Below are 12,244 nucleotides of genomic sequence, written 5' to 3' on the forward strand. Positions count from 1 at the left end.
TTTTTCCATTGATTTTTTTTTTTTTTTGGGAAAGTGGAAGAGAGACAGAGAGAAAGACAGAGAGAAACATCGATGTGAAAGAAACACATCGATTGGTTGTCTCCTGCATGAGCCCTGACCAGGGACAGAGCCGGGAAAGAGCCTGCAACCAAGGTACATGGCCTTGACCAGAATCAAACCTGGGACTCTGGTCTGCAGGCCGACGCTCTGTCCACTGAGCCAAACCAGCTAGGGCAATAGTTGTATTTTTTTATTTATTTCATTATTTTAAAATACATTTTTATTGATTGCAGAGAGGGAGAGAGAGATAGAAACATCAATGATGACAGAATCATTGATCGACTGCCTCCTGCATCCCCCTGCTGGGGGCCAAGCCCGTAACCCAGGCATGTGCCCTTGACCAGAATCCAGCCCAGGACCCTGCATTCCACAGGCCAACGCTCTATCCGCTGAGCCAAACCAGCCAGGGCAATCGTCGTATTTTTTAAATAAAAACAAACTAGTTCCCTTTTCCTTCCCACACTCGAGGGCAATCTTGGACGCCCCAGTTTGAAGAACACGAGCAGTTATAAATCGGACAGTGGCCAGGCGGGAGGAGGGGTCACAGTGCGCTGGCCCCCTGGGGGGGTGGCCCAGCAGGCTGCATGGTCCCCAGGGTGCAGCAGGGTCAGCGGCGACTGGGGGCCACCCTGCGGGTGACGGCTCCATTGTAACCGCACTTTCCCTTCCAGGAGGAAAACAGTGCACCCTCGCCAGTCCAGACACATGGCCTCTGCCCGCGCTCCTCTCCATTAAGTCCAGGCAGATCTCAGTAAGCTGCACGCCGTTCTCCCCGATAGGGATAGAGGGGCGATCGGGTTTGTGGTTGTGGCGTTCTCTTCACCTCCAACCACTGCCTCCCACAATGGCCCTGCCCCTTCCCCCGGATGAGGCTCGTCGGGCACCGCTTGGCATGGAAAGGGTCAGATGATTGAAAGAGATTTGCAGAGCGAGCGAGCGGCCTTGATCCAGGGGAGGCGGAAACGGGACTCCGAGGCAGTGGTGTGCTGGTCAGTGTTGAACGCATCTCTCCAGGCGGGGGAAGCCCTGCCGGGTAGCATATGCCAGTTCCCACGTGAAGTCACCCGACACGAACTTGGGAAGTTGATGCACACTGTGCAGATGCAGTTAATTCACCTCCAGAGCATATACTTGTAAAATGTAAGCAAGCAATTAGGAAGGAATGAGTTTTGAGTCTACTCTTTATATTTTTATTGATTTCAAAGAGGAAGGGAGAGGGAGGGAGAGAGAAACATCAATGATGAGAATCATTGATCAGTTGCCTACTGCACACCCCACACTGGGGACTGACATGTGCCCTGACCAGGAATGGAACCATGACCTGGTTCATAGGTTGAAGCCCAACCACTGAGCCACCCTGGCCAGGCAAGTATCCTCTTTGTTTTTAACAAAATTAATTGTAAATATTTATAATTTTTTAATAATGGCTTGCAAGTCAAAACCAAGAAACGATCCTGAGGATTAGCCAGTAGACTCCATGAACTGGTGCGCGCCAGCCCCAGCACACCACTGCTCCTTCGAAATTATCTAGGACAGTGGTTCTCAACCTGTGGGTCGAGACCCCTTTGGCGGTCCAACGACCCTTTCACAGGGGTCGCCTAAGACCATCCTGCATATCAGATATTTACATTACGATTCATAACAGTAGCAACATTACAGTTATGAAGTAGCAACGAAAATAATTTTATGGTTGGGTCACAACATGAGGAACTGTATTTAAAGGGCCAAAAGGTTAAGAACCGCTGGTCTAGGAGCTTTAAGAGTCTGCCCTCAGACTCAGGGCAGCAGCTGAGGACTCCCAGGAGCAGAATCCCTCATCCTCAGAAGCCAGGCAGAACTGTCCCCAGCTGCCCCCCGTGCCTGTCCCACAGCTCTCACCCCGTTGGCAGTGATCCAACAGGGACGCGCCCGGGCACCCCCACACCTTGCCTCCAGACACCATGGTGGTTCACCCGTGAGCTCCAAAGACTTCCCCAAGGCAGAAACCAGACCTGGCGCGCTGCTCCGCGGGGCCCGGGTCCAGCATGGCGCTGTGGGTCACGTCAGACCCCTGGTTCCAAGGACTCAGACCCCAAGTCCACTGAGGGGGAGTGACACTGACAGTGGCAATGTCGCTCACATGCAGTGTGAGCTCCTACTTAGATCTTGATTCAAACAAACCAGTTGTTAAAGTTTTTGAGACATTCAGGGAAATGTGGACATCGATTTAATTCCACTGTCAATGTGATACTGGTATTGTAGTTTTATTTTTTAAAAAGTAAGTTCTTGCTCTTGCTGGTTTGGCTCAATGGATAGAGCGTCGGATAGTTCACCATCCTGGTCTCTGTGCTTATATAGACTTGAAATTTTCCATAATACGCGTTTGAGAAGGGAGGGCCTGCCCTCCGCAATCTCCCAACCGCTCTGCCCCCACCCCAGGACCCTGGCACCGCTGGTCTAACAAGGGGATCAGGACAAAGCCACCACATTCGCCTTGACGATGACTTCTGTCCCAGGCTGACCGGAAGGCCATGGGCGCTGAGAGAGCCCCTGAGAGCCAGCCTTGCAGTGAGTGTCCCCCTCCCCCCCCCACCACCCAGGCTTGGTGGGGTTGGAAACGGGGAGGCGGGGCAGGAGGCTCTGTGAGAAGGATGCCCCTGCCAGGGGTCAGGCAAGATCAGGGCATCAGTAAGTCTGCCCTCCGCCCTCTGCCCCCCTCTCCTGTCCAGGTCTGGACTTCTGCCGGGGGCCCTGGGCACCCCGGGGGCAGGCGCCGCCCCCTCTGAGACTCGGTGAAAGTTTCAATACCCCCACTCGGGGTCTTTGGGCCAACTCAGAGGAAAGCATGCACGCCCTGCCCCGGCTGTGTGGCTGCCGTCCCCATTAGCGGCCCTCCGGCCACAGAGGCCCCCAGGAGCCGGGCCAGGCCGCTGGCTGCTCCACACTCGACCTGAACCCCATTAGAATCATCCTTGTGGTTCTAGAAGCAAACCAGACACGGCAGGGTTTCCTCCCGGAGACCGTTTCTGTCTGGAAGGATTGACATTTTGTCTGGAAACTCCATCGTGAAACCAGACTATCCCACCATTAACTGAAGCAGACATACTCGACCTGGGGGCGGCCCAGGCCCGTCCCCCCAGTGGCCACACCCCCGGTTCTCACAGTGTGTCTGCAGCTCCTACCCACAGGCTCAGGGAACCTATTCCAGATCCGTCATCTAACCCGTTCCACCTCACTCCGTACCCTAACTTTAGCCCTAATGCCCGTCTCAGTATTATCAGCAGTGGCTCCGAAGGTCTGGTTACTTCTGCCAAAGCGGTCCCCAAATCACTCAATCTCCCGTCCCCCAAACCACCTCTGTCCTGTGGCCTTCCTGCCCACTGCACCCAGGTCTCCATCCTGGACCGTATCCGGTCACCCTTGGGAGTTCCATCCACCCTCACCCTGACCCCACAAACAGCGGGCAGTGTCTGCAGACACCTGTGGTGTCACCGCCTGAGGGGCCAGTGCTACCGGCATCTGGTGGGTAGAGGCCAGTGACACTGCCCAACACTCCACGGTGCACGGGGCGACCCCCACAACGATGGCCCAAGTGGCAGCAGCGCTGGGGAGGAGAGCCCTGCCTGGCCCCTCCCTCGCCCGTGAGCCCAGCTGTGGCCGAGCAGCGCGAGAGCAGGGCGGGAGCCTCGCTGCTGGGGTCAAGCACAGACTGCCCTTCTCAGGCGGTGACTCCCAGCCTGGGCTGTACACTGTCAGGTTGTCAGGTTGTCCCTGGACCTGGCTGGTGGCTCAGCTGGTTGAGCATCGCCCCGCACACGAAAGATCTCAGGCCCAGTTCCTGGGCAGGGCACATGCCTAGTTTGAGGGTTTGACCCCTCAGATTGCGTTCGGGAGGTAACCAATCGGTGTTTCTCTCTCACATCGATGTTCTCTGTCTCTCTCTCACCCCTCCCCCTTTCCCCTCTCTCTAAAAACCAATGAACATGTCCTCGGGTGAGGAATATATATTTTTTTTTTTTTTTTTTGAAGTATTTGGCACATGGGACTGAAGGACACCCGTAGTCATTTTGTCGGGAGCAGGAGACTGGCCAGGTCCGCCCTACTGAGCGCCCTCCTCTAGTTCAGGCTGGCTCCTGAGTCCCGCCTCCTGAGTCCTGCCGGCCTCCCTCCCGCTCCCTCTGACTCCTTGAATGGGTGTCTTGGGGGAGGCCTCACCCCACTCCTCTTCCTAGAGTCCAGGAGGCGAGTGGGGTGTGCCCAGAGCCAGAGGGACTTTGGAAAGCAATCCTGTAGGGGGCAGACTAGGGGGTCAACTCAGGGCCCCCAGCGGGCCCCCAGCCGCTCCTCACTCGGACGGGCCCCGGGAGCCCTGGGCTCAGCTGCAGCCACCAGTTCCGTGTCCTTATTTGCTCCGTGTGGGACTTTGCCATGAGGCCGCAGAGCACTGGGCCCCTGGGCAGGGCGCACCTGCCCATTCCCACCGGGGGCCCCGGGGGACCCGCCTTCCCCTCCCTGGGCCAGGTTCCACTCCCTCTGGGGTGTCTGGGACTAGAGAGCATCTTTGCTCGAGGTACAGCTGCTGTCACTGCCAGTGAGGCCTACCCGGCGGCACCCGCCCCCCCCCCCACGGCTCTGAGTGCGGCTGGTGGGGCTTCCCTGGCCACCCTGAGCCCCAGTTCCTCTCTGTCCAGCGCAGCCCGTGAGGCCCCCGGGGAGGGCCGAGCACCGAGCGGAGGGCCCTCGGAGCGGGTGTCCCTGGGACCGTCCCTCTCGCTCGGTCGGCCTCCGAGCTCTGTCCGCTCGCTGATTTTGTTTCCTTCTTGGCCGCTGCCTCCCCGCCCCCCAGCCCTGCGTCATGTGTTTTCTGACTCACTCGGATGCACCCCCCACCCTGCCCTCCATCAAACCACATCCCTCTTTGATTTACTGCTCGGACTTTCCAGGCCTCTTCCTGCTGAGGATCTGCGGCCTCTGCCTCTCCTCCTCCCCCTCCCGCCCCAAAAAATCCCCCAAACTGCCTCTCCACCCCCACCCACGGCTGGGGACCCGCCATGTTCCCCCTGACAGAGCCCTCCACAGCCAGGACACCCCTGCTGCCCGGGTGGGACCCCCTTTATTCTTTTTTTTCTTTTTTAATGTTTTCACTGATTTGGGAGAGAGAGGAAGGGAGAGGGAGGGAGAGAGAAACATCAATGTGAGAATCATTCATCAGTTGCCTCCTGTACACACCCAACCAGGGATGGAGCCTGCAACCCCAGCCCCTGCCCTGACTGGGAATTGAACCGGCAGCCTTTGGGTGCACGGGATGACGTCCAACCGACCGAGCCACGCTGGCCAGGGTCCGTGTGGGGATTCCTGGGAGCGGGTCCTCTTGTTCTCAGTCCCGGCCTCGAGGGAAAAGTGCCCCAGAGATGGGGCGGCAGAGACCAAAGGCAGAGGCCGGAGCTGCTGGGCTGAGCTGAGACCGAGCGTTCTCCATGCCGGGATGGCCAGCCCGGGCCGAGGGGCACTCACTCAGGCCCCTGCCACCGCCCCCCCACCCCCACCCCGCCCCGTGGTAGCAGCTGGCATTTCCCGAGGAGCAGGCTCTGGCACTGGCCCAGGGACTGACCAGCTTCACTCCCTCGTCTGCCCACTTGACCGCTGTAGATGGGCGCGGGCCAGGACTGAGGCGGGCTGGCCCACGGCCCTGCCTCTGGCCACTGTGCCGCTGCCCGTGAGTCCCCTGGGGGGCCCGGGTCATGGCCCCGAGCGGCCCTGCAGGAGGGGAGCGGAGCCCGTGAGAGCCCTTCAGGGCACAGCAACAGCTGGCACAGAGAGGGACTCAGAGGCCGTCACAGGGAACATACAGCCCCGAAGCCCGAGACCCCTGGCCCCTGGCCCAGAATCCAGGAGGGGGGAGAGCACAGAAGGCAGACACAGGACCCTGCCGCCAGGGCCCGGGACAGGCCCTTAACGTGGCTCGTTTCGCATTGATTTCCGGCCCTCCCACCGCCCCAGACTATCTATTTGGGGCAAGAGGAAGAAGTTAGATTGATTTGCTTCCTCCCGACCCCCCTGCCCCCCAGTCCCCCCCCCCCCCCCCCCAGCTTCAACTAGGCTCTGAGGGACTCAGGAAAGCAGTTTCGTTTCCCAAAGGGAGGGCGGGGCTTGGCTGATTTAAGGACCAAGGAGGGGAGGAGGCGGGCAGAGGAGAGGCAGGGTTGCCAGGGCTCCATCCTCGGGCAGCTAAGGTACAGAGGCTGGGAGAGGTGGACCCACAGACACAGAGACGGGGAGATGGGGGCGGGGGGTGAGGAGAGACAGACAGGCAGGGAGGGGTGAGGAAAAGAGGGAACAGAGTAGAGACACAAGGAGGCAGAGGCGGGGAGAGGGGTGCAGGGAAGGGGAGCGGAGGGCAGACAGGCGAACACAGAACAGGGGACTTGGGGACCGGGGTCAGGGGACACGTGCCCAGAGAGAGTGGTGGCCACAGCGAGAGGGCTGAGGCGGGAGCCGGGCAGCCCCGCGGAGTCGCGCCGGGTGGGACCGGCCCCGTCACAGTGGCCCTTGCTTCCCCTCCAACCCAGACACCACCTCCCAGTGCGAGTCATGGCCTCGTTGGGTAAGTAAGCTGAGGGGGGCCCTGCGGGTGGGGGCGGAGCCTGCTCTCCTGCCCCCCCATACCCATGGCCTGTCCTCTCCTCAGCCTGGCGCCTCCTTGCCCTGGTCCCCGTCCTCCTCGGCCTGGTGGCCTCCCTCCAATGGGAGACGGTCCGCAGCCAGGACCCCTTCGAGGCGTGCCTGCACGACCCAGACTATGAGCAGCTGCTCAAGGTGGTGACCTTGGGCCTCAATCGGACCTTAAAGCCCCAGAGGGTGATCGTGGTCGGTGCCGGCGTGGCCGGGCTGATGGCCGCCAAGGTGCTCAGCGATGCCGGCCACAAGGTGAGAGGTGCTGCTTGCCGTCTACCTGGAGTCTTTCCTGCTGCCGCTGGAGGGGCCTGGCCACGTCCCTGTGGGGGGCGGGGAGAGGGAGCTGTGCTTTCCGGGGTCTACCCAGAGGGAGCGTGTGCTGCACTGCATTGGGGGGGGGGGTTCCGACCCCCGGCCCCACTCGCATCCGGGGGGAAGTCTGGAGCCCTCCACACTTCTGGGGGAATTTGTGTCGGTGCCGGTGGACACCCCGCCCGAGGGGAAGTGCCCCCTGAGGTCTAACCACCGTCCCTCTCGCTGAAATCCAAGAATGAGTATCGGACCAGGCCAGGGGCTTCTGAGGAATTTCCCCTCCCTGAGCTGGGAAGTCCCTTTCTAACCTGACCCGCAGCCTTCCTGCTGCATCGGGAGCTGTCCTGTACACGCTCCCTGTGGCATCTGTCCTCCCAGCATCCCCTCCTCCTCCCCATAAAGAAAGGGTTTGGCTCAGTGGATAGAGCATCGGCCTGCGGACTGAAGGGTCCCAGGTTCGATTCCAGTCAAGGGCATGTACCTTGGTTGCAGGCACATCCCCAGTAGGGAGTGTGCAGGAGGCAACTGATCGATGTTTCTCTCTCATCAATGTTTCAAACTCTCTATCCCTCTTCCTCTCTGTAAAAAATCAATAAAATATATTTTTTTAAAAAGAAAGAAAGAAAGGGTCCCTGGTGGGGTCCAGGTCTTTACAGCTGGCGGGATGGGAAGTGGGGGTCTGGCACGGGCGGGGGCGGGCGGGGAAGATGCTGTCAGTGGGAGGAGCTGAAGGGCCCTATTCCATGCCCGCATCCCTCAGGTCACCATCCTGGAGGCAGCCAACAGGATCGGAGGCCGCATCCTCACCTACCGGGATGAGAAAACGGGCTGGATCGGGGAGCTGGGAGCCATGCGCATACCCATGTCACACAGGTGAGGCCTGACCGGGCTCCCACGGGCCCTGCTCTGAGCCCCGCCTCCAAGTCCGGTCTTCTCCTGATCCCAGCCCCACCACTGTGCCCCTGGAAGTGCTCAAGCTGCCAAGTCCAGCTGGACCCCTAGCTAGCCCCGCCCAGTGCCTCTGCACCCCCAGCTCTGCCTGCCCTGACCCTGAGTCCCGCTCCAAACCCTGTCCTACACCAGGACTGCCCTCAGCCTTCCAACTGTTCCCATTTCATTCCTGTCCCCAGCTGCCCCCAAATCCAACCCCACTCCAGCCTCAGGCCCCTCCCCAAACCGCGTCCCTAGCTGCCCTACCCACCCCCTTCCCTTCTTCACGCCCCCCCCCCCAAGGGGAACCCCGCCTCCCCCTGTCGGACCGCCCCAGCCTTGCCTGCTCCCTCAGGATCCTGCACGTGCTCTGCAAGAGCCTGGGGCTCAACCTGACCAAATTCATCCAGTACGACGAGAATGCGTGGACCCAAGTGGGCGACATGAAGCTGCGGAACTACGTGGTGGAGAAGATGCCGGAGAAGCTGGGCTACGACCTGCGCCCCCAGGAGAAGGGCCACGCGCCTGAGGACATCTTCCAGATGGCTCTCAACAAGGTGGGCGCCCGCCGGTCCCGCAGCCCTGCCTCCCACGCTGTCCTGCGCCCCCTCGTCGTCCCCCTGGCCAGCCTTTCCTTCTCCCCGTCACGCCTCCTGGTCTCCCACGGCCGCCTCTTCCGTCCTTAGTTTCCCTGCAAACTCTGCCAATCCCCAAAGCTCCATCCCCCTGTGGTCTCTGGTCCCCTCCCCACCCACCACCCACACACTGTCCTGGACAGCCTCACCTCTCGCATCTGTGGCTTAAACCTTGATCTGCAGGCAGATGTCTTCCAGACCCACATCTATGTCTGTCTCCCCCTGGCCACACCCAGGATCCTGATACTGAACTCAGTCTCTTCCTCCAAACCTCTCATACTCCCGGGTTCCCCATGTCACAATAGTCCTGGCCCCAACTTGGGCCTCATCCTCTCCTCTGGCTCCTGCCTGCTCTGCCTGGAAGACCCCCTTCCCCCACCCCCAGGGAACCCTGCTCATCCCTCAAGAACCAACTCCAATGCCCCCTCCTCCAGGAAGCCTTCCCTGATGCCCTCAGGGAGGAGCTGGCCTCTCCCTTCTCTGGCAGCTCCTAATTGTCCATCTCCCGTTCCGGACAAGGGTGGGTGCTGAGTTCAGGCCATGCTGTGTTGGCACCTCCCAGTTCAGTGAGCCTAGAGAAATGCGAGGTGATGGTGAGGGAATGAGGGAGGAAGGACACAAGGGGGAAGCCAGGTGAGCAAAGAAGAGGGCAGAAATCAGAGGAGGCGGTCAGGAGATGAGCCTGGAGCAGAGCGGTGAAGGAGGACTAGCCAGGGGGAAAGTGCAGGGTGTGGGGGTGGGAGAGCTGAGGGTGGTCTGGGCACTGGATATTGTCCTTAGAACCAGAGCTTCCTTAAGAGATGGTGGTCCAGGGGCTGGTAGGGGCCTGGGATGCCAGGCTGAGGGGATAGAACTGCCCCCTCAGCAGTGGCAGAAGGAATTCCACTTCCGTCAGTGCCCACAGTGAACCAGGAGGTGGTTCCTGGGCACCAGAATCCAGAATGCCACAGCACTGAGAGGGACTGTCCCTGCCTGCACGGAGCCACGCCTGGGACGGAGGCAGGCCAAACAGTGCCCGCCTGGCCGAGCATTTCGGTGCCACGTGTGCCGGGGAGTGAGGGGCATACGGACCCAGGAAGACGTCCCAGGGGTGACATGGGAGCAGCAGTGGAGGGCAGGGCTGAGGACGGCGTGGGCAAGGGCCTGGCAGTGAGAACGCGAGCGGTGCAGGCCAGCCATGAGCAGGAGCAGGAGCAGGAAGAGAACCCAGATTTGGACCCCGGGCCCAGCCCCCACCATCCTGCCCCTCAGCTCAATGCTGTCTGCTTGTTCCCCTGCAGGCCATCATCGATATCAGGAAAATGGGCTGCAGAAAGGCCATGAGGAAGTTCGACAGGTTGACACTGCTGGTGAGCGAGGCCTCTGCATCCCTGTCTGAAACCAGGAGCAGGAGGGCGCCGGTGGGCTTTGGCCCTGGAGCCAGAGGGCAGGAACCGGGGACACAGCCCTGGCGACCTCCTGCCTGGCCATGGGGTTGGACATCCCCCTCTCGGGGCTTCCCTTTCCTCATCGGTCACAAGAGGAGGGGGACCAGATCTCTAAGGTCCAGGGGACCTATCAGTGATGGCGAACCTTTTGAGCTCGGCGTGTCAGCATTTTGAAAAGCCCTAACTTAACTCTGGTGCCGTGTCACATACAGAAATTTTTTGATCTTTGCACCCATAGTAAAACAAACACTTATATTTTTGATATTTATTTTATATATTTAAATGCGATTTAACAAAGAAAAACCCACCAAAAAAAATGAGTTGACGTGCGTGTCACAGGTTCGCCATCACTGCATTAAGCTCTCGGCGCATCACGGAATGGGGAGGCTGAGCTGGGAGGGGCCCTGCAGCAGTGGGGACGGGGCCGGCAGGTGCAATGCCGGGCCCTGACCCGCACCCGTCCCCCAGGAGTACCTCCTCAACGAGGGGAACCTGAGCCAGCCCGCCGCAAACCTCCTGGGGGACGTGATGTCCAAGGACCGCTTCTTCCATCGCAGCTTCTTGGAGGCCCTGCGGGCCCACGGCTCCCTCAGCGATCGGCTCCGGTGAGGGGCGGGGCCTGCGGCCAATGCGGGGAGTAACGGAGTGGCGGGGGCCACAATATCGGGCAGGCGGGGCTGGCGAGAAGGGTGCAGCTTTTAGGGAGAAGGGGCCACGTTCACCCCCATACCCCGGGGTCTGGAGGAAATGGATTAGAAAGGTTCCAGGAAGGGCGTGGCCCTGGCAAAAGAGGCGGGATTCTTGAGTCACGTAATCCTGTGCTTTCCAGTCCCCGTTGGGGGGTTGGGGGGACTTCAGGAAGTGGGTGGGGTTCTCGGGGAGCAAGCAGGTGCCAATTATGGGCCCGTAGTAGAGGGTGATTAGAGGGAGGGCTCCGGGCAGGTGACCAGCGAGCGCACAGAGAGGGGTCAGCCAGCGGGAAGGGGCGGGGCCGAGAGCCCAGGTCACGCTCCTGCCCGCCCCCTCCACCCCCCCAGGTACAGCCGCATCGAGGGCGGCTGGGACCTGCTGCCGCGCGCCCTGCTGAGCACTCTGTCGGTGCCCATCCTGCTGCGCACGCCGGTCGCGGCCGTGAAGCAGGAGGCGCACGAGGTGCACGTGCACATCGGGACCTGGCACCGGGATCGGAATCAGAAGACCATGGCCGCCGACGTGGTGCTGCTGACGGCCACCGGGCCGGCGCTGCAGCGCATGAAGTTCTCCCCGCCGCTGCCCCGCAAGTGGCAGGAGGCGCTGCGCGAGCTGCACTACGAGCCGGCCATCAAGGTGTACCTGAGCTTCCGCCGGCCCTTCTGGCACGAGGAGCACATCCAGGGCGGCCACTCCAACACCGACCGCCCGTCGCGCGTGATCATCTACCCGTCGCCAGGGGAGGGCTCGCTGCTGCTGGCCTCGTACACGTGGGGGGACGCCACGGCCCCGTTCGACGGCCTGAGCACGGAAGACACGATGCACTTGGCCCTGGATGACGTGGCGGCGCTGCACGGGCCGATCGTGTACCGGCTCTGGGACGGCACCGGCGTGGTCAAGCGCTGGGCAGAGGACCCGCACAGCCAGGGCGGCTTCGTGGTGCAGCCGCCCACGCTCTGGCGAGCCAAGGAGGGCTGGGAGGAGTTCGACTGGACGGACCCCTACGGTCGCATCTACTTCGCGGGGGAGCACACTGCCTACCCGCACGGCTGGATGGAGACAGCCGTCAAGTCGGCGCTGCGCGCGGCCGTGTCCATCAACGGCCAGACGCACAGCCCGATCAACAGCCAGGAGAAGTCCCTGCACAAGGAGAAGGCTCTGCACACGGAGGACGAGGAGCCCGTGCGCGTGGCCGAGGGCCCCGTGGACTGCCAGCCCCTGTGCAAGTCTCAAACGGCGAAGACCACCTACCCTTCAACCCTGCGCGGGACAGCCACTCCCAACGCCACCAGCCAGACGCCCGAGTATTAAATTATTTTCGGAAAAAGCCTTGTGGTCCTGTCCCCTCCCTGGCTCAGTCGCCTCCCCACTTTGCTTTGAGCAAAGCCATGCGCCAGGGGTAGAGGGGCCTCTGCCTCCCCCAGAGCCCCGGGTGCTGCCCTGCGCAGGGGCTTCCCTGGGGGAGGACGGCGCTGCTCCCCCCCCAGGTCAATGGTAATCTCAGGGCCCGCCCGACGGTGACGACACAGGTGGGCT

At 61.2% G+C, this 12,244-nt stretch overlaps 1 protein-coding gene across 4 annotated transcripts in view; it reads left to right on the forward strand.

The window, feature by feature from the left end:
- Positions 1-12,029, forward strand: part of IL4I1 (interleukin 4 induced 1) — a 33,395-nt gene extending 21,366 nt beyond the window's left edge. Inside the window, exons 1-9 of one of the 4 annotated variants that reach the window (XM_070402376.1) lie at positions 132-153; positions 732-811; positions 2,479-2,607; positions 6,728-6,966; positions 7,787-7,899; positions 8,312-8,513; positions 9,872-9,940; positions 10,487-10,623; positions 11,056-12,029. In XM_070402376.1, coding sequence (XP_070258477.1) covers positions 2,571-2,607; positions 6,728-6,966; positions 7,787-7,899; positions 8,312-8,513; positions 9,872-9,940; positions 10,487-10,623; positions 11,056-12,019 — 1,761 coding nt within the window. In that variant the 5' untranslated portion in view covers positions 132-153; positions 732-811; positions 2,479-2,570 and the 3' untranslated portion in view covers positions 12,020-12,029. Of the gene's footprint in view, positions 1-131; positions 154-731; positions 812-2,478; positions 2,608-6,242; positions 6,273-6,608; positions 6,644-6,727; positions 6,967-7,786; positions 7,900-8,311; positions 8,514-9,871; positions 9,941-10,486; positions 10,624-11,055 lie in introns of those variants that run through there. The other 3 variants (XM_070402375.1, XM_070402374.1, XM_070402373.1) reach the window with 3 other exon arrangements.
- The last annotated feature ends 215 nt before the right edge of the window (positions 12,030-12,244 follow it).

The sequence above is a fragment of the Myotis yumanensis genome, unplaced genomic scaffold, assembly GCF_028538775.1.
Source record: "Myotis yumanensis isolate MYYU_CA2020_CCGP unplaced genomic scaffold, mMyoYum1.0.hap1 SCAF_23, whole genome shotgun sequence".
Lineage (NCBI taxonomy): Eukaryota > Metazoa > Chordata > Mammalia > Chiroptera > Vespertilionidae > Myotis > Myotis yumanensis.